At 36.3% G+C, this 23,025-nt stretch overlaps 1 protein-coding gene across 5 annotated transcripts in view; it reads left to right on the top strand.

Moving 5' to 3' along the window:
• LOC150081850 (wings apart-like protein homolog) overlaps positions 1 to 23,025 on the top strand; it is a 287,626-nt gene that overhangs the window by 127,050 nt on the left and 137,551 nt on the right. For all 5 annotated transcript variants that reach the window (XM_090378945.1, XM_090378944.1, XM_090378942.1 and 2 more), the window contains 2 exons: positions 8,985 to 9,096; positions 16,188 to 16,472. In XM_090378945.1, the coding sequence (XP_090235071.1) occupies positions 8,985 to 9,096; positions 16,188 to 16,472 (397 nt within the window). The remainder of the gene's footprint in view (positions 1 to 8,984; positions 9,097 to 16,187; positions 16,473 to 23,025) is intronic.

The following is a 23,025-nucleotide window of genomic DNA, read 5'->3' as shown; positions in this document are numbered from 1 at the left end:
CTTCTGCCCTTAATATGCCTCAAATGTTATATTCCAGCTAGACAGTGCCCACCTACATAAAACTCTCATATCCTGGCAATGCCTATTTGATTTATACATGCATCCTTTGTGTCCACGTTCACTGATCTTTGCCTCTCAGCCCACTACCACTGTTGACCAACTCACAGTAGAAGTGCAAGAAGCATGGCTCATGCTCACCACAAAATGATTACAGTTAAGTAAACACTGTAACTGTAATCATTTCTTGTTTGCATTGATATTTCACTAAACTTATTTTGAACTAAAATTGTGCACTCCTTTTAGGCTGAGCAATTTCAGTGATGAGCAGTGTATATTGAAAAAAATTGGTCTTTGTGTCCTAATTTAAATGATTGGCGTTCATTAAATTGTCTACTAAGATTTAAAATATAATTTATTCACTTAAAATGGAAAACAGTCATCATTTATTCAAAAAAATTTTCTCCATTGGTTGAATTGCCCGTCCATGATTTCCAATCTGGAATGATAGATTGTAATGCCTTATAACGAGGCACACAGTCACACTTGCCCATTCTCGTTCCATATAGTTATTGCACTGATTGTGCTGATAGGGTATGTAAGCTCCTTCTCCACTCATCTTTTTTTTGCTCCTAACCATGTTGCACCAGACACTCTGGTGCAACATGGTTAGGTCCTGTCCTCTGAATGCTGTTTCCTGATATTGTTACAAATCATGATATAGCATCTATTCAAGCATATTTTGGTTAGAAACATGCCCCCCCCCACACACACTTATTCTTCATTATACATATTGTACATTCTAAAATAAAACTATTGTCTTTATCAGTTATATGCAGACCTAATCAGTAGCCCAGGTTTGTCCATTTTATCGACAGTACTCTTGACATTACTATATAAACAGTTTGAACCTTGTATATGCTTTTTATTCTCTTCCCTGATACATCCCTGTCAAAGCATATTCCATTCCAGCTAGCCTGTTTTATGTCGTTGGCATTGCATTATTTCACATACTTAACTGATAAATGAACACACCCTGGTCTAACCCTTGGATTGGAAGCTTTTCATTTGAAACTGCAAGTGCCACCTTAGCCCATGCTACTAACCATTTTGCATAACTAGCAATTTCCCTGAGCTCCTAAAGTGATCAGTGAAATTGGTATCATCCTTTGCACATTCTTTGCTCTCTACAAAATAAATTTCTTCTGCCAACTAATGCTGCCACACTGATGAAAAATCCCTCCCCCAACATGAAAGCCTTGTATAGTCCCTCAAGCCTAGACTTAATTGAGAGGGCATGGATCATAAAATTTCTCCTTTCGTGCCTCAAAGGATTATAGGCACAGTCATATTTGCCCTAACTTACGATATTTTTTTCAGTGTGATCCTCCTGTACTTTTAAACTCAGTTCATCTGATTAATTTTTTAGGTGTGCTGCCATATATACCTAAAATGTTTGTTGTCTTTCCATCCATCAACATGTAATAACTCAACTTCTAATGAACGGATATTCATAAAATTTTATATTTGGCTCATTTAGAAAAATTTGTCAACCATCCCAAATTTCATTAAAATCAGATCAGCAGGAATTCAGCAATTATTATTTGTTAGTCTGTCCACATGTACTCCCAACTCAACTCCCAGTGAATAGATTTTGATGATATTTTATATTTAGTTCTCTTAGACTGACTTGTTCCAAAGCCATTCCAAATTTGATTAAAATCAGAAATAGAAATCTGTCAATTATTATTTCCTTATCCATCTTTCCATGCAATAACTTTACTCCCAATGGATGAATTTTAATGAAATTTACATTTGGCTGTTTTAGAACTATTTGTCAAGTCTTCATAATTTAATTATAATTGAACCAATAGAAATCCAGCAATTATTATTTCTTCTTTTCCATACATACCACATATACTATCTATGTACATTGCAGTGAAGCACTAGTCAACTTCTTAGGTCAACAGCAGATCAGACGGTAACAAGAGTTGAGTTTTCAAAGGAACTGGTTGAAATTTATGATCATGATCAGTATTTCTAAAAACAGTTGTGACACGAGATGGAATGTGGTCCTATCATTATAATCTGTAGACAAAATGTCTGTCCTCTGAATGGTAGGCTCTCATATGTTTGTTGCAGTGCACTGATTGGAGGAATAAATGGGCAGTATGGCAGATGCACAGAAAAAATGTTCTTGGTTCATGCATAAAAGGCATTACTTTTTTGCTTCACACACACACACACACACACACACACACACACACACACACACACACAAGACAGAATTCGTGGGATGCCTGGTTCCTGGGCAATGTGATGCTGTCACTCCTCTTGCTAGTGGATGAACCCATTGCTTTGGCAGGTATATAGGTACACTGTATTCACATTCATATTCACATAGATGGTAATTCGATGTCAATATGGATGAACGTTACGAGTTAACCGACTTTGAAAAGAGGAATGACAGCGGGTGCCCGATGCATGGGTCACTCTATTGTATTCATCAAATTATCTACTAGAATAATTTGATGTACGTGGCAATTTCTGTACCACGTGGTGGTGGTACAGAAATTTCACTATCCCTGTTTGACAGTATCAAAAGTGTATAGGGAATACGCCATTTCCGGAATAAAACTCATCGTGGACAGCACTGTGGACGGAGAAAGGTGGTGGGTGAACGTGGCCATTGATGTCTGTCTCGCATTGTTTCAGCCAACTGGAGAGCGAGAGTGGCACAAATCACTGCTGACTTCAACGAAGGAGGTGTAAGAAATGTCTCCACCAAAACCATCAGGCGATCATTAGCTGCAATAGGTTATGGGAGCTGTCGACCCACCAGAGTCCCATTGCTAACACCATGACACAGAACTCTAAGCCTCGACTGGGTAAAAGAACATTGGCACTGGACTTAGATGATTACAGATGGGTCTCCCGGTCCAATGAGTCTCGTTTCCAGTTATTTCGAGTGAATGGGAGGGTGTATCTGGTGTAAACCATAGAAAGCTATGCACCTGTCATGTCAACAAGGAACCTGTCCTGGCAGGTGGACGGTTGGTAATGGACTGGAGTGTGTTCAACTGGAACACATTGAGACCTCTGGTATATCTAGATGCATCTCTGAACAGTCCCGGTTACATGTCTATCCTCGCAGATCATCTGCATTCCTTCATGGTCATCGTGCAACCACAGGGCATTGGACTCTTCCAGCAGGAAAATGCACCTCCCCCACAGAGCCATGGTGACCAGAACATGGTTCGAAGAGCATTCCTCAGATTTTACTACTTTGAAATGGCCTCTCCATTCACTGAACATTAACCCTGTGCAGCAACTTTGGGATGCTGTCGAAAGATCCATTCGAGCTTTGGATTCTCCACCCAGGAATGCGATGGAATTATGGACAGTGGTGCAGCAAGCATGGATGGAAGTACCTGTGAAACGTTTTCATGAACTAGTGGACTCAATGCCTCGCCGCCTCCGTAGCCAGGTGGGAATGAGCAGCAGTGCATAACACACTCTTCTTGATTAGACCGGGGTTCGAGCCCGCCACCACTAAATACGGAAGATGCGGAAAGGTCAGGGAATGACCACCGCATTTCCCGGAGCAATATGGCCTTAGTTGCTAATGCTCCTAAAAACCAAAACAAAACAAAAAAAAAAAAAAATGCCTCGCCATGTGACTGCCCTTATTCGGGCAAAAGGTGGGTCTACCCATTGCTAGGTAGGTATCCCATGATTTCTGCCCACTTGGTGTGTGTGTGTGTGTGTGTGTGTGTGTATGTATGTATGTATATATATATATATAATATATATATATATATATATATATATATATATATATATATATATATATATATATATATATATATATAAATCACATTATCATTTGCTGACTTGCCTGAAATACTTGAACAATCAAACACCTGGTGGCTAGCAAACTTCTATTCTGCAACTTATCCTTCCTCAATTTGAATTTACTCCCCCTCTTGTGTGTAGTCTGAGCAAGAGAAAGAATCCCATCAAGATTGAGTTTGCTCAATCCATCCAAAACTTTAAACACCTCGCAGGGGCTTTCTCTCCAGCTGCTGCAACTTGCAGAACTGACGCCTTTCTTGGTAAGAGCACCCTCTTTGTTCTCTTCACCAATCTTGTTGCCCTTCTCTGTACCCACGCCAGTTTATTTTGTATTCTATTCTAGAATTAGATGCAGGTTACTATTTTTTCACGGTGGATATGTTTTGGTTGCATATCCAGCAATGAAAAGGAATAAGTTTATCTTCTTGGTAGTAGTTTTATTTTTAAGAATGCTACTTTCTGAACAGAGTTCTATAAAATTTTATTTAGCATTTCAAAGATTATTATTATTATTATTAGCCTTAAGGTGCAAGGAAGCCTGAGACTTGTGCTACACCAGCAAAAAAAAAATAAAATCCCGTGTTACCCCGAGAGATTATATACGTATGTAATGCAGAATATTTCATACGTACAAATATTTGAATATTAAATATTTTGACCAACATTTGTGCATCTTTTCACTACCGTTTATTATTGATTAGGAAATATCCTATGGCACCAACCGCAACTCACAAATACATATGTTACCTTATGGGAATGCGGCGCTCGCTTAGTGCGAATTCACTTAGCACTCTGTTTTTCCGGAACGAATTATCAGCGTTAAGCGGGGGTCACCTGTATATATTTTTATTAATACTAGTTGATGTTATTTATAGTCAAATATGTTTCTTATGGACCACCCTATAGCCAAGTGATTTGAGGGCATACGAGGGTCGTTCAATAAATTATCTACCTACCTACCTATGCCAGAAATGGACTCTTGCAACCAAAGTTACTATTTACAAACTATAGTTTGGGGATTGTAATAACACCTGCATTGGACTGAGTAAAATGGAAATTTTTTTGTGAGAGTCAAAAGAACACAAGTCAATGTAACTCCCCTGAACTTCAATACACTTGTTCCATTTTGTTGGCAATGAGGAAATACCAGGCAAATAAAATTCTTTGCCCTGTCTATCAAAGAACACAAACAGCAAATAGTCACTGGGGGTAAGATTCAGTGTAAGGCATATGGGCAAGTTTAGTAAAGTCACCGTCTCTAAAAGAACCAGTAACAGCATGTGACTTGTGCACTGGTGCGTTGTCCTGAAGAAGCAGCACACCTTTGGAAAGTTTTCCTAGGCGTGTTTCCTTTATGTGACATCCCTTAGGTTGTACAGTAGGGATTTATATGACTCTCCAGTGACTGTCTGCTTGTGTTCCAAGTAGTGAATGTACAAAATTCCCTCAGCATCCCAAAAAATGGTGGCCATAATCTTGCCAGCTGAAGGTCGTGTCCAAAATTTTTTTGGATTGGGGAGAAACCTTGTGCTTCCATTGCATTGATTCTTGCTTGGTCTCAGAATCCCAGTGATGAACCCATGTTTCATCACTGTAACAATTCTGGAGATGAAAGTTTTAGGATCTCGTCCATAAAGCTCTAAATTCTCCTCACAACACCATACTCTGAATTGCTTCTGCACAGGGGTCAGAGATTTGGGGACCCACCTTGCACTGACTTTAGTCACCCCCAAATGTTTATGGAGGATGGTATTAACTGTCCTCTCAGATATTGCCTTCATTTTCATCCAACTCATTGTCAATATCGTCACTAGTTCTTTAAATATGCTCCAAAATGTTGGAGTCACTCGGATATTCAGTTACTATGGCATCATTATCAACTCCTAAAAAATTCGTCAAGAACAATTTCTCTGCTGATTAAACCTTGCTTGGAACTCTTCCCAAGGTTGCTGAATGTCTTGTAGTAGTTCATCTCTCTCATCACTGTTAATTAGCGTTTTAGCAAAACCTACTTTTGCGAAACAATCTTAATTGTTGTTTCCATCACGTCTTGACTCCACACATTTTCCCCAACCCTTATATGCACATCTGCAAATCTATAGGTTGGTTGGTTGGTTTCTATTCTCAGTATAATTTTTTTTCAGTATGTGCCTTCAGTAGTGGATTTTCAAAGTCTTGATAATGCCTTAGTCCATTGGCTGCAATTTAGACGAGGTGTTTGGAGGGAAGAAAACAAGCCTCACACTTGTAAGTTTAGAAATTACCGAGTAAAGGTGAGCAGGGCAGTCGTTGACAATCAACATGATTTTTCTGGGTTTTTTTCATCATCTTTCTGTCGAAATTTAAAATACGCTGCTCAAAAATTTCACTTGTCATCCAAGATTTTTTGTTATAGTTCAGCTCTTAACAACTTTACTCCTTTGAAACACTGGGGTTGTTTACTTTTGCCTATTACCAAAAGCTTCAGTTTTTCATTACCAACCATATTTGCACCAACCAAAACTGTCTCCTTACTATTTTTACCATCTTTAAATTTATTTATTTACCACATTTATCACCTTTAAGAGTCAGTGTCTCGTTCAGCAAAAATTTAAAAAATAGACATGTTTCACCAATGTTTAATGTCTTTTGGCTTGTAGTCCTCTATAATTTTTTTCAAAACTGTTTCTTTCCAATGGGTATAGCCTTTTTCAATTGCAACTCCACTTTCTTCAGAAATAACTTTTTCGAGTAAGCCATGGTGCCCTTTAAATTTGTCCAACCAACCAGAACTGGTTTGGAATGTTTTATGCCCCAGAAAAGATGCATACTCCATAGCCTTTTCTTATATTAATGGTCCTGATATTGGCACATTTTGGTCTCAAATCAATTTCCGCTTAAAAACTGCTTCATCCAAATCTTCACACAGGCATAATTTTCCGACTAGGTCTCATTTCCTCAAACGGTTTGAAAATAGAAACAGTTTTTCAGAATTGTTAACACACTACTGGCAGGAATAACAAATTTTAAATCAAATTCTTTTTATTTTTTTTAATGCCCTGATCTACACTACTAAGCACTTCCTACACTTTTTCCCAGTACATGCAAGGATTTCCTCTTAGACATTGTAAGATTACTTGCACAGCAGCTAAAACAAAACTGATTTAGGGACAACTTATACATACCATGTAAACAGAGACAAGTGAAATTTAGTGAAAGTGTAGAACTCATTTCTTCGAAACAAGAGATGAAATTTCATCTCTTGAAAATCACTCTCCCTAATTCTCTAACAGGATGCTTACAGTAGAAAACAGATTGACCAGAACCAATGTCTATGTCGGGAATATGCCTTAATTTTTGCCAATGGCTGTGGACACATAGATAGCAGTTGACCAGCACAACTTCTCGGTTTATAGGTTGTATAGGTTTTACTTCCTTTTAGCCATTGCTGACCCACTGCTGGGTAAAGGCCTCTCCCAAAACCTTCCATCTTTTTCTATCCAATGCCGTGGTTGGCCAGTTTCCTTCTGCAGGGTTTTACGGGCACCACTGTAGAATGTTTTAGTTATTAATTCGTGTAATTAATCCCTTTAGCTTTTAATTAAGGAATTAATTTTTAATCCTTTTAGCTCTTAATTCATACTTTCTACAGCATCAGCTTTATTGCCTAAAAGCCAGAGGTGCCAACAATGCTTGTTGTTTGTTTGTTATTTGGTTTTTAGGAGCATTAGCAACTAAGGCCATATTGCTCTGGGGATATGCGGTGGTCATTCCCTGACCTTTCTGCATCCTCCGTATTTCGTGGTCACGGGCTCAAACCCCTGTCTAATCAAGAAGCGTGTGCTACGCACTGCTGCTCCTGCCCACCTGGCTATGGAAGCACCTGCAAACAATGCATACCCAGTTATCTCGAAATTAGTTGGTTATATGGAAATTTTCTTCGTTACACGGATCAATGTAATGTAACCAAGGGGAAATCAAAAAAAGTTTGCTATATACAAAAATTCACTATGTGGAAGTTTGTTAAAGAGAGGTCTGACTGTAAGTAAATAAATGAATAAAATAACCAGCATTAAAGAACATGTAAAAGGCAAATCGGCAAAGAAAAAAATAGCCGTTTTTTTTTTTTTTTTTTTTTTTTTTTGTTGCCATGTTGGGAACAGAAAACAAAATTTTGAGCTACAAACCTGATGGACAAGTGGGTGTAACAGCGAATGTCATTGGATCCAAAGAGTGCTTATTGGCACAGAACTGCCACTGACCTGCAGCTGAACTTGCCATAGTGTTTAGTGGCATCACATATTCGGATTTTACCACATTCCTCTGTTTGAATTCAACAATTCTAATGTCCTGAATATTTCTTTTTTCAGGCAGCTATAGTTAATCTTTTTCATAAACAGCAACTTATTTATGATGTTCTAAAATTAATTGTACACAAGAAGGAAAAATTTTGCAATTGTAGTCAAACGTATATTGTTTAAGCTACTCAATTGCTGCCACTCGGCTACGGAGGCAGGAGCGTGAGTGCAGTAGCACACGCTCTTTGAGTAGACCGGGGTTCAAGCCCCTGACTGCTGAATACGGTCGATCTGCCAACCCGCACTGGACCAGCGTGGCAGATTATGGTCCATTTCCCTCAGCATGAATTGTTGAGGAGGCTTCCACCCTGCAGTGGGTTGATAATGGCTGCACTTTACTTTTTACTTTAAGAAAATAAAATTGGCTTCAAGATTTACACTGTGCAAATTGTTTCTCGGTAAACTGACACATGGCCATGCTGTACATTAAATGAATAGAAACCTAATGTATCTTTCAAAGTAAATTACCTCATAATGTTATTTTTGACACCTAAATAAATTTATTTAAGTTTGTTTTTGTAATTTAATGCTTAGTAAATTGGCACCTGTTGATAAATTGGCTTGTGGCGTACCCTGTAGATTAATCTTATATTGGCCAGGTAGTTGTGACTATGCTTGAAGAATTTTCAGTACTGTTTGACATGAAAAGAAGATTGCACCATTGAATTTAATGGGTTGTGACTAGTACTTTTATGGCAATGGTTTTAAATCATTTACTTCTTGAAAAAAACATGTTAGTAGTGCTGTTATTAATTCTCCACTTGATATTTGGTTTAATCTTGTTAATAATTTCAGTGTATTAAGCCTAGCAACCAAATGTATGGTCCCCTCCTTTCGTATCCACCTTCGTGCCCATGGAACAATTCCCAAGATATTTAGTGCCTTACAAGATGCTCCATTAGATCCAGTAAGTATTAGCAAATCTTTTAAACGAAAAAGTTTATAATGTAAAGTCACGTTAAAGATGTAAAAATTATTTGGAAAGTAAAAATTTTTATCAGTACCTTCATAAGTTAAAATAAATTCACATGAAAGTTCCTTCAGACATGCCAATATAGGCATCCATAAAAAAGTGTCTAAAAATAAACTGTTATTTGACATTTGGAAAGTAAAATTAAAGATTGTTATTATTTTATTTATTTATTTATTTATTTATTTATAAAAACTCCAAGCTGTTGTTTTTTTTTTTTTTTTTTTTTTTTGGGAGCATTAGCAACTAAGGCCATATTGCTCCGGGATATGCAGTGGTCATTCTCTGACCTTTCCGCATCCTCCGTATTTGGTGGTGACAGGCTCGAACCCCGGTCTAATCAAGAAGCGTGTGCTACGCACTGCTGCTCCTTCCCACCTGGCTACGGAGGTGCCTGGAAAAAAACTCCAAGCACAAAAGGTATTAGAACCTGTAGTACTTGGAACTGTGGTTAGGTTAAAAATTGAAGACACTGAAAATACTTGTTGATATTAGACCTGAATTTCCATAGATTGTAATTTTCATGAAATACATGTGAATGCTATTTCAAAGAACAGAAGTAAGAAGGTAAACGAGAAAGAGGAAAAGTTAGTTCTCTGTGTTGGATAGTAATACTTGTTGGTGTTTGGAATTGGTTTGTATCTGTAGAATGGAAGTATCTGTAGAAGAGACATGCAATAGAAACTGAATGTGTCTGTAAAACAGATTGGAGGTGGTGGGGGATATTAGTCTAAATGTTGGAACTGTATTCCATGGTAGGATGGATTTGAGATTTGTAGAAGTCACTAGCTGTTTAGAAGAAAAGCAATGTAAAGAGTTAAAATGAAACCAGAGTAATCCTCAGTAGAGATAACTTGATTTGTCTAGAGTTGTATGTATCATTAAAGATGAGTAGTAGACCCATTTTCAATGAGAAATAAGACTTGATTAAGTTTTAGGAACATTAAATACATTTGGAAATATGACCTTTTCAACAATGAAAATATTGTAATTCAACTCAGAAATATGGGAAATAAATCAGAAATAAGTGGGAATGAATAAATTTTCTAACATTTTAAAACAGTTAATTTATTAATACACATGTATTAATAAATGACTACTTATATGATGCGTGCAATATGTTAGTACACTTTAAAGAATTATGTCGTAAAATATTTGGTTATATTTTGTACACTGGATTTTACTGTACGTCATTCATAAAAATATTCGCATTTGTTTAAGCACTCAAACATATTTTATGGCACATTTTCTTCACACTGAAGTCCTCGACACAAAGTTTCAAATGCTGCCAACATTTCATGTTTGGAAGGTTTAATATTGCACTCATTGCCTTTATTGCCCTTATTTTCATCCAACTTATCGTCGATATTATCACTAGTTCTTTGAATACTCTCCAAAATGTTGGAGTCACTTGGATATTCAGCTACTCTGACATCATTATCAACTCCTAAAAATTCTTCAAGAACTATTGCTGCACTGATCAAACCTCTTGCTTGGAGTTCGTCCCAAGATTGCTCTATGTCTTGTAGTAGCAGTTCAACTCTCTCATAGCTGTTAATTGGTGTTTTAGAAAAACCTGCTTTTCCAAAACTATTCTTAATTGTTGTATCCCTCACATCTTGACTCCACACTTTCGCCAACTCAGATATGCGCATCCGCAAATCTATAACACAATCTATAGGTTAGTTGGTTTCTATTCTCAGTATAATTTTTTTCAGTATGCACCTTCGGTAGTGTATTTTCAAATTCTTGATAATGCCCTGGTCCGTTGGCTGCAGTTTAGATGAGGTATTCGGAGGGAAGAAAACAAGCTTCACACTTGTAAGTTTCAAAATTACCGCGTGAAGGTGGGCAGGGCAGTTGTCGACAATCAAAGCGATTTTTCTGTTTTCTTTTGTCATCTTTCTATCGAAATTTAAAATCCACTATTCAAAAATTTCACTTATCATCCAAGCTTTTTTGTTGTAGTTGTAGTCCAACTTTAATGACTATACTCTTTTGAAACATTGGGGTTGTTTATTTTTGCCTATTACTAAAAGCTTCAGCTTTTCATTACCAGCCATATTTTCACCAATCAAGACTGTAATTCTTTCCTTACTATTTTTACCACCTACTCATTTGATTTTGTAATAACTGAGAGCAAAGTGGAGGAGAAATTGTTGAAGTTAAACATAAGAAAGGCACCTGGGGTGGATGGGATCTATCCAGTTATATTAAAGGAGGCAGCAAAGCAACTAAGCAAACCCTTAGCCATAATTATGAGAGCATCCTTGGACTCGGGGGAGGTCCCCATGGACTGCAGATGTGCAAATGTATCCCCAATTCACAAAGGGGATCGAAGGGTGACATCAGTAATTACAGACCAGTTAGTATAACTTCTGTTCCGGGTAAAATAATGGAGTCACTGGTTAAAGATGCATTGCAGGATCATCTAGACAAGACTGCAGCAATAATTCAGACACAGCATGGGTTTGTTAAGGGAAAGTCTCGTCTGACAAATTTGATAGGATATTATGATGTGGTTACAGAGGAACTGGATGCAAAAAATAATTTTGATATCATATATTTGGATTTCAGGAAAGCTTTTGACACTGTTGCGCATGGAAGACTATTGTACAAATTGCAGCAGAATGGTATTAAGGATAAGTTGCTACAATGGATAAAAGGATGGTTGAGTGGGAGAAGACAGAGGGTGGTTCGGGGTGGGTCCTCTGTTGTTTTGTATATTTATCAATGATATTGAAGGTATATCAGGCTTAGTGTCGAAGCTTGCAGATGATACAAAGGTTGGCAGGGTTGTTAATGACAGTAATGGCAATGTGCTACTGCAACAGGATCTAGATAATTTGGGCAGATGGGCTAAGAAGTGGCAACTGAAGTTTAACCTTGACAAATGCAGAGTACTGCATATGGGTAGAAGTAACCCCAGAGAAACGTAAGTGTAGTACCTTAAGTGTAGTACCAACTGTGTGGTACTACACTTAAGGTGGTAAAAAATGAAAAAGACCTGGGAGTAATTGTGCAGTCAGATATGAAGTTTTCTGAGCAATGCAGACAGGCTGCCATGGCAGGTCATGGGTTTTGTCAATGATATATAGGAATTTTGCTAGCAGGGAAAAGGAAGTGATTGTCCCTCTGTATAAGGCAATGGTCAGGCCACACCTTGAGTACTGCGTACAGGTCTGGATACCTCATTTTAGGAAGAATGTAGATTTGCTTGAGCGTGTAAGATGATAAGTGTTAAGTTCTGCAAATTGCAGTGGCTGGAGACTAGGCACCTGCACAGTGATCTGATTGAGGTGTATAAGGCCTTGAATGGTTTGAGCACGCTGAATTCTGATTGGATCCTTCCACTTGTTCAAATTACGAACGTAAGGGGGCATAAATTCAAATTAAGAAAAGATAGATGTAGAATAGATGTGCGGAAATTTGCCTTTAGCCAGCGGGTGGTTAATTGCTGGAACAAACTTCCATCTGTCGTTGTGGAAGTTGATAGGTTAAATAAATTTAAGGAGGAACTGGACAGCCATTTGGAGGGAATGGTGTGTTTTTTTTTTTTTTTTTTTTGGCTGATGCTGCATAAGCTCATACACTTGCTGTCTTGCATCACATGCCACTACTACTTTTAAAAGTCAGTTTTGGCAAACTGACTTTTAAACAGTTTAAAAGTCCTTGTCGGCAAACATTTAAAAAATAGACCTGTTTCATCAGCGTTGAATATGTCAGGTCATCCTAATGTTTTATGTAACTTAATGCTATTATGTAAGTCATTGTTATTATCTTATTTCATTTAATGTCATTTTATTTTATTTTATTTAATTGTTTAATGTCAATTTATTTATTTCTGTAATATATCTGGTTGTCATCATCTCTGTAAGTGTCAATCCCCTGACCTTTTGGCCGTGAATAGACATTGCAACACTATTGAATCCTGTAAATGTTACAATTGAAGGTGCAATAAAAGATTCTCTCTCTCTCAAAAACCTAAAATCTGGATTTAGCTATACAAATATCTAAGACTCATGACTACTAAGCAAAATTTTTTCTTACTTGCTAAATTAATTAATGTGAAATCTGTAATTTCCTATTCTAAACTTTATCTTTATGAATGGCTGTGTCCCTTCCTCTGATCATTCATGGCCTGGTATATTCCCTTCCTAGGATCTTAATTCCTTAACTATAAATTAATTAAGGTTCCTTCTGAATTAACCCCATAAATCCTTATTGGGCTTCTAATGTGTTAATTTTTTTATGTAAATTCTCTCTTTTTGTATATTTCATGTGTTAATATGATGCAGATTTTGTCTTCTTTTGTTTGGTCCAATGTTGTTATTTAGTATGATAGTCTTTCTAATTTGTTTTTGACATATATGATTGAGGCACATGTAAATTATTGTTACAGTGTTTTAACTCTATAATATTAGCGAGACCCCCCCCCCTCTGACCACAGCCTCATGTCATCCAGGGAATATAAGATGTACCCTTTACTATAATAAACTGATATTTAGTCGGAACCACAGCTTTATATAACTTTCCTGTGCACATCAAACCTCATGTTGTCACTGGATTCCTCCGTAACTCGGAACTTACGAAATTTTTAACCCATTAATAGTACTGAATAACTGTAGACTGTCCTTTATCCCTGAAATAAAGCATTGATTAAATATAATTCAAAACTGGAATGGCAGTCATTTGTTGAACAGTTTTAATCTGAACTTCTGATTTTATTCTTAACTTGTTTGCATCTTTAAAAGCAACAAGTTCAGAATAAAATAACACATCTATTCCATAAAAATAAAATATTAAACTTTTAAGATATGATGATTATAACATGAATAAACAAACCATTCACTATGTCAGTTGGGTTCCCTTTTTATAAATGCACAGGTCTAGAAAGCTTGATTTCTGTATTTACTAAAGACTAACTTGTTAAGAGACGTAACCAAAAGTGATGTTGAAATAAAAAATTTTTAATGTTCACCCGAGACATAAGTATACAAAGTACAAATATTCATCAATATCACAAGCTATTAGAATACATTTAGGGTAAAGGTGTGTAGCCACCTTTATTTAAGGTTATATTAAAGATACGAAAATTCATGAGAAATTTCGGCAATATCAGCAGCCTTTTTGTTTTATAGGTAAAGATGCTTTTCAGCATAATTTAAATGGTTTGACTGTTAGCATGCAAGTTTTAATGTTACTTTTTTAAGACAAAAATATCTGCAAATGCTATTTATACAGGCCACTGACTATTCAAAATAACCAAAGCCACCCACTGACTTTTGTTCCATATAAAAAGTCCTTTCTCACCCCATATTTTTCTTGTCTAAAAATGGGAAGTTTGTCCAGAAAACAATTGTATTAAACTATATCTGCATCAAATCAGAGCCTCTTGAAAGAAGTATCCATCCAGTAAATACACTTTGCAAAATTTTATTTTTTATTTCCACCCACAAAATTTCCACCCACCCTATAAAATACTATACGACAGCATTCAAGTTTTGTCTATCTTTGTCTGATATACAGATAACTGATTAATTACACTAATAAATTAACAGCTTTTGAATTAACTTTTAGCATAAAAATTCTTCTTAACATAAACTTTAAGTTCACTTGTACTTCTGCTTGAGGAAATTAAAACATTTTACAAAAATAGGAACCTTTCAAACATGCAAACAGACTTCAGAACACCAGTTTTCATATATGAGTTGAAAATTTTCAGCAACTGCTTTCTCTCTCCGTTCAAAACTCATTCCACGATAATTCTCTGTTGTTAGTATAGCATACTAATGATAAAGCTGCAGTGAAGAATGGAGTAAGTAGTATAAACATGGCTACTGCAGGTGAGGTGTGTTGTGCATTTTAAATGAGTGTGGGAAAACAAAGTTTAAGTTAACAAGAATGGTAGCAATATTACAAAACAATGAATATTTGCTCCAATGAAAAACATTTTCTCAGAGAATTTAATAGAAATAAGAACTGCAAAGAGTTTTTAACCCTATATTTTCTATGTTTTACTGATGAAATCACCAACATTATTATATTTTAAGTCCTAATTAATAAAATAGGCTTAATATTTGCAATAGCAATGAACATCTTTACAAAGGCAAACACAGACATATGATAACAATAGAATAAAAATTAATATATGTTCATTATTCAAGAGTCTGTTGTTGTTTGAAGCTCATTCTAAATAATGAATTGCATTTTCCACAGTGTGGTCCCTTTGATTTACATATTTTTGCATTGCTTGTTACATACAGGCCAATTCTTCACAGTCTTGATAAAGAGGCCAGGTAATGTAATTTGTGCTAAAAATAAAACAAGTTAAAATTACAATTGAAATAAAATCTAAAGGTAATTGCAGTACTTAAACCCCAGAGATTTTTCATAACAAATGATGCCGTAACAGCTACACATCAGAATAACAGTCTGATTGATTAATAAAACAAAATTGTTTTGTGAAATGTTTAATGAAATGATTGCACGAAAACAGTTTAATGAAATGATTGCACGCTATAATAACTTAAAACTTGGAAGAAAGAAAATATTACATTACAGTTACTGTTTCTGAATGAGTTTTATATGGGGTAGTACAAAAACATCTACTATAGTAATTACTTTTCAGGTATCATTTATTATCTATTATTGTTATCCTTTGACATAATTTTTCTCTCTTTTTCCTATTTGGATATAAGAAACTAGAGCATGAGCATTCCACATGTCCTGAGAGTCTGGTTATTTGAGATATCTTTGTTATGTGCAAGATTTGCTTGCTAAGGAATTATTTGCATTTGCTTAAAGTAATTCCTTAATTAGCTTGTCTAAAATTTTATATTCTTGGACTTATCTCTCATTAGGCTTATTGTGTATTTGCTTCAAAGTATTAAGCTATAATTATTTATTTTTAAGCATAAGAGATGTGTAAATTTTGCTATAAAGTTATGTTTTCATAACTGTTTGTCAATATAAATAATTTTAGGCAGCACTATAAAATTATATATAACATTTTAATTTCCTTTTAGAGCTTATCACTTTGCACTGCCACTCTCATGTTTGTTTTGAGTCAAGACAGGTTAACAATGGATTTAGAAGCTAGCACCCTTTCATTAATGTTGCAACTTCTAGAAACAGATCCTCTGGAGGCAGAGTCATTGATATCAAGCTCAAATAGTAGTAGTTCACAAAATGCTTCTTCTAGTTCTATACCTAATTCGCAAGAAGAAAAACACTTGGAAAAGGTTTCGCAGCTGTGTGAGCAAATGCAGCAAAAAGGACATGCAAAGCATTTGAATCTTAATAATGTAAATGTAAGTATGCATTAAAGTGTATCTGTGGATTCAGAAGTGGACCTCAACAATGATGATTTTTATTCAAATATTTTTGCTTTTTTAGTAAATATTCTTTTTTTTATTTATTTATTGTAATTGATTTTAAAGTTGATACAAGGTGGGGGTGAAAAGTTTGTAGCCTGAGTATGAAAGGGTAGTGGTACAGCATTAAAAATTTCTGTATAACACTTCAAATAGTAACTCATCAAGTTTCATGCATTTTGAGTAACATCTCTTATTAATTACAGGTCCTGAAGTCAACAAAGCTGGGTGAATGAGAATGATGGACAGAGTCAGTCACCATGCAGTTATCCAATATTTGGGGGGGGGGGGCGATGGACTAATGCCAAAGGCAATTCATGAGGTTACAACATTAGGTGAAAGATGCCCCCTTCCTAGTCCATGATTAAGAAGTGGGCAGTAGAATTTAAACAGGGAAGGGCAAGTTTGGAATTTTATGTGATACACACATTCAGATGACATGAAATGTTCATGAGTCAGTCACCATGCAGTTATCCAATATTGGGGGGGGGGGGCGATGGACTAATGCCAAAGGCAGTTCATGAGGTTACAACATTAGGTGAAGGATGCCCCCTTCCTAGTCCATGATTAAGAAGTGGGCAGTAGAATTTAAACAGGGAAGGGCAAGTTTGGAATTTTATGTGATACACACATTCAGATGACATGAAATGTTCATTGCTCCAGAAGATTTTTATGGTGTGCATGATCTGGTGATGAGTGAGAGCTTTGTACGTTACCAGAATCTTGGGCATGTCATCTGAATGTATGTATCACGTAATAGCAGAGGTTCTCACTATGAAAAAGGTATCAGCATGATGGGTTCAAAGCTGTGACAGCAGATCAATATGCACAAGAGTTTTCAAGTCAAGTGAAGATTTGCATTGTTGTTAAACAGACCAGCAAATTTCTCTGCAAGATTTGTGACTATGGATGAGGTGTGGGTTCATTGCTTTCAGCTGAGACAAAAGAGCAGTCCAAACAGTGGAAACATGACTCTTCTCCACCTCCAAAGAAAGCCAAGTTCAATTCCTTCTGTTGGCAAGGTTATGGCATCATTTTCTTTCTTTCTTTCTTTTTTTTTTTTCTCTGGATGCTGATAGAGTATTGCTAGTTGATTACCTTCAGAAAGGCCAAACAGTTACTGGGGCATGTACAGACCTTGTGAGGTGTATGCATGAAAACATCAAAGACAAAATGCTAAGGGAACATTCAGCAAAGGAGTCTTTTTCCACCAGAACAATGTTGCCTCCTTGAAAGTCAGTCATTTTCACAACTGCACTGCATGAGTGCAAGACTTTGAAATCTTGAATCATTTGCCATACTCTTCATATCATGCATCATCTAACTTTCATTATTTCCTAATTTAAAAAAAAAATACCTGGCTGGCATCCATTCTGCTATCGACAGTGATGACAATGTGCCCAAGAGAAGACTTTCTTCACAGCTGGAATCAGTGCATTGCAGCATCGGTGGCATGTTGAAAAGTAACGTGTTACCAAACTCTTTAAACAAAACTTATACTCGGGCCATGGACTTTTCAAATGCCCCTTGTATTTAAAGAATTTATTCGAACAAAATTTTGGTATGAAGAAATGATTCATCCCACTCTCAAGAAGTTTGTTATAATGGAATTTTACTATAACTATTGTTAAGCATGCATTCAACATGTAAATGATATTCTCCATACTAAACACAAGTAGAGTTATCTAGCAGTTTAGCAGCTTCAAGTCGGTGAAACTTCTTGACTGCTGTTTTGTGAAGAATACAGATGCACAACAACTTTCTGCATCAGTTGTTCAAGGTGGATTCAGTTTGTTTACATTTGACTTTTGCAGGAGGAATATTTCCAATGATTGGCATATTAATAAAGAACAAAAGAAGAATACAGTAACTAAATGAAAGTTAATGCTGTAAAAAAGCTTTCAGGGTAACAAACCCCTTACTGAACTAAGTACAGTCATCCCTCAATTTGTGCGTTTTTTTATTGCACAGTCAGATATTTACTACAAAAATTTTTGATTTTCGATTGTGCGGTGAGTTTCGCTAACTGTGAGATTTTTGTTTACAAAGCTTCAAAAATAGGAATGAAGAGAGATTTTGAAAATTTATTTTTGTTTTTTACATGATTGAAGATCTAGATTTACCATCACCATATGCTGCTTTCTTATAAATGAGTTTCTAATATTTGTTTCAACTTGACATGTAGATCAAGTGTTAATCTCTTTTTCCAGCAACCATGTAAGTCTATTGTGCACCATTTGTTCAAGGATTTTCCCTAAGCAGCTGGTCAGTGAAATACGGCAATAATTATATGTATAGGAAGGATCTTTTCCGGGTTTGGGAAATGCAAGGACAATTGCATGCTGGCATATGGATGGATACAGGCTGTTCAGAAAAATTCTATTATTCAGAGCTAGTACAATATCCAGACAATCAGAGTTTAGGTGTTGTATCATTGTATAATAAATGCCAACGGGACCTGGTGCGCTATTAGGCAATTTTGTAATGGTTTTAAGTAATTCCTCTTTTAGGAATAGTAGATTATAGGAATAAGATGTCTTGGTACAGAAATTCAACTTACTCTGTTCAGCTTGCTCTTTATATTTTTGAAAGTCAATGCTGTAGCTTGTAACTGCTGATGTAGAAGCAAAAGATTCAGCCAGAATTTCTGATATCTCGTCTGTTGTAGAAACATCCTGCCCTTTCCAATGGAAGATTGGAGATTGTATGCTTGGATATCTTCCACTTAAAATCTGAATTTTTTTCCACACCAAACCAGGACTCGAGTTCCTAGTAAGTGTGGAAGCAAACATGATCCAAGAATTTTTCCTTGCCTTTTTCTGAATTCTCCTCGCTTCGGCTTTGACTTTTTTATATGCAATCAGATTGAGGGTAGTTGAATATTTCCGGAATCCATTCCATGCACAATTTTGTTTTGTTTTTGCCTTGGTGGAACACATTCTGCGTTCCACCAAGAGTTGTACCGTGGAGTTGTACCAAGAGTTGTACCCTGCCTTCCTTATTTGAGGTATTGTAGCTTTCGAAACTTCTAGCAGTTGATTGGTGATATATATGACAGCATCCTCTACTGGCAGGGCTTCTATTAATTGCTTATTCAGCTTGATTAATTACATATATTTATTCCAATTAGTTTTTTTAAAATTCCATACTGTTCTGGTTTCTTCTGTAAGAGTCGATTGTGTCTGTATGGAACATACTATCGGAAAATGATCACTGTTGTAAGGATCATTTAATACGAACCATTCTATACTGGGATAAATTGATGGAGAACATATTGTTAAGTCTATTGCAGAAGGGATACCTGTAGCCAAACTGATATAAGTGTGAGATCTGGTATTCAGTAAATTCAGTTGTTGATCATCTAGGAAATTTTCAATTAAGCTACCTCTACTTTCCATGTGAGAAGAACCCCACAGATAATGATGGGCATTTATATCTCCCATAAGGCAGTAGGGAGGTTGAAGATGCATAGTAAGATCACTTAATTCCGATCTGAAGAGAGGAATATTTGTTGGAAGATAAAGGGATAATCTTCCAACAAATTTCTATCACAATATAAGATTGTGATAGAAATTCCGATGGCTATTCTCACTGCCACTGCTTCTAATTTGGTTTTTAATGTTGTTTGCTTAGCTGGTATATTAGTATTCACCAAAATTGCCACTCCTCCTTTGGCAGTTCTGTTATCATTTCTGTCTCTCCAGAAAAGTGTATAGTTTTGAAATGTGGATGAAGATTGATGTGTTAGATAGTTCTCCTGAAGGCAAATGCAGACTGGTTTATACTGCTGAATAATACCTTTTATTTCATCCAATTTTCCATGTAAACCATGACAGTTCCATTGTACAGGGTGGCCACTGAAAGACTGAAGAGTTTGAAAAAGTCATAACTCGTTCATTTTTAATCTTTTTTATTTTCTTTTTTTACAGGTTATAGAGCATACCTTGGAGATTAAAATGGCTACGTATGATGTCCAGCTACTAGTAAAACTCGTTGAGTTTTTCTATACCAGTGAAAGATCAATTATTGAAACACAGAGAAAATACCGGCAACATTTTAAAGTCCTCCTAGCAATAACATGATTCGGAACCTAATCGCCCGGTTTGAAAGAACTGGATCAGATGGCAATCTTCCGAGAAGAGGTCCTAAGCGCACTGATGCAGCGGTGGGAGCTGTATGGCAGAGTGTCCTTGAGGATCCATCTGCCTCTACCCATCGTCACTCTGCTCAACTAGGCATCGCCAGAACATTGCTTCAGAAGATTCTGAAAGAGTGGTCAGTCCTTCAGTGGCTACATTTTAATCTCCAAGGGATGCTCTATAACCTGTAAAAAAAGAAAATAAAAAAATTAAAAATGAACAAGTTATGACTTTTTCAAACCCTTCAGTCTTTCAGTGGCCACCCTATATAATAATATAATGCATTATTTAGGTCTCAGAACTATTCGTTGAATCTGACTGCGCTTTTTATTTATCATATTTGGATCTGTCTTTCTTTGGAAAATTAGGATGAGGTGTATCAATATTTTTTGCAGGGTGTAGTTCTAGTATGTTCTCTCTCTGTTAATCAGTATCCATTTCGTCTATGTTTGATTGTTTCTGTTCACACAGTTTACTAGATGCTGTTTGCTTTGTTTTTGAAGATGTTACTTCTGATTTCTGCTTTCCAGGCACAGAAGTATCCTGCTCTTTAGCACTAGATGTTTCTTGTGTTTTTGTCATTAATATTACTTTACTCCAGTCTATAATTTGATTTACAGGTATTACCATCTCCGTTTGAGTGGCTATAGTTTGCTGTCATTTCACTGCTGAAGCATAGGAATGTGAAGGTTTGGTTGCAAGTATCTGTTTTCTTGCTTCCGGATAAGGCACTTTATTTCTACTTTGTATTTTTGAATTTGTTTTCCCAATATCCACATTTCGCATGTCTTTGAAAAAGCAGGGTGATTTCTGTGACAGTTTGGACAGAGTGGTGTAGAGGAGGTGCAGTTTGTTTGTTTGTGTTCTTTCGATCCGCAGAGCGGACAGATGGGATCACTGCAACACATTGCCTCAGAGTGTCCGTATTGCTGACAGTTGTAACACCTTATGGGATTTGGTATATACGGTCAGATTTCGCAATTTAAATATCCTGTTTTAACTGAGTGGGGAATAGAAGGATTGTTAAAGGTGAGAATAACTGATTGGATTGGAGTGAGAATGCCATCTTTCTTCATCATTATCCTCCTAACATGCATCACTTGTTGTTCTGTTAGCTCACGCAGTAACTCTTCCTCTGAAACAATCAAAAGGTCCCATTCGAAAATAACACCTTCCGATATATTCAGGGAATTATGTGGTGTAATTTCAACTGGCAGTCCTGCAAAAGTCTTTGTTTTAAGAGATCACCTGATTGTAATCGTTTTATCATTTTTGGTGATCCAACCATGGACTCTATAGTCTTCTGGACTAAGAATGGGGAAAATTTCCCAGCGGGTTATGTTGATAACAAATGTATCACCAAAAAGAAAGGAATAGTAGGCTGAGAGCTGTTGATTTGTGGTGTAATTTCAACTGGCAGTCCTGCAAAAGTCTTTGTTTTTAGCAATTTCTCAGATTGATGACGTAGTAAGGTCACTAAGAGATCACCTGATTGTAATCATTTTATCATTTTTGGTGATCCAACCATGGACTCTATAGGACTAAGAATGGGGATAATTTCCCAACGGGTTATGTTGATAACAAATGTATCACCAAAAAGAAAGGAACAGTAGGCTGAGAGCTGTTGATTTTCATTCTCTTAGCCTGATACATGTTCGGTTGTAGGTAATCAGATTTATTGGAGTTTTCTTTCTCCAGTCTTGTGTTGTTAGTTTTTTGTTCCATTTTAAACTCCTTTTAGTCCTAGGTGGTGTCTTTTCACCCGGGTCCAGCCCACCATTGGAGGCAGGAGTAGTGCCACTAAGTGACCAAAATATAAGGTTAGTACACAGAAAAATTAAGAAAGGTTACTTTCCTTTCTAGAAACTTCTTCCTTATGCTTTAAGAAAGAAAACTCTTATTATATATTTGAATAACGGAAGGAAAAAAAGTCTGAACTCAAAGGGAAAAACTTATCTCTCTAATATAATCACAGTAGAAGTTCCAGGGATGATTGCTTGGCACCCTGGGCCGCAGCTGTTTGTACTGGCACAAATTTCCTGTATCCATGGCTGTAAAAACTATGGTCATTCAATGCAATAAAGGGGAAAATATACTGAAGTGGTCACATGTATACCATTTCTTACATACACCTTATACATCTGCCCAGTGTTGCTATAGGAAAGGGAATGCCCTCTAGGGATTTCTAAGTAACTGAAGTTTGCCGAAGTGTTGTTATTCAAAATTCTCTTTAGGAATTGTGATATGCTTTGGTAGGGAGTTGCTGTATACTGTGCAGTAGCACCACTCAACAATGCCATTTTCAGTTTAGTTTTGTTTTGCAGTTAGTTCTGGTTTACTTATTGTTTATG

Source organism: Mastigoproctus giganteus, chromosome 8 (genome assembly GCF_048544385.1).
Source record: "Mastigoproctus giganteus isolate SK-2022 chromosome 8, ASM4854438v1, whole genome shotgun sequence".
In the NCBI taxonomy this organism is placed as follows: domain Eukaryota; kingdom Metazoa; phylum Arthropoda; class Arachnida; order Uropygi; family Thelyphonidae; genus Mastigoproctus; species Mastigoproctus giganteus.
The sequence above is the reverse complement of the archived record's forward strand: the minus strand, read 5'-3'. Positions and strand labels throughout refer to the sequence as shown.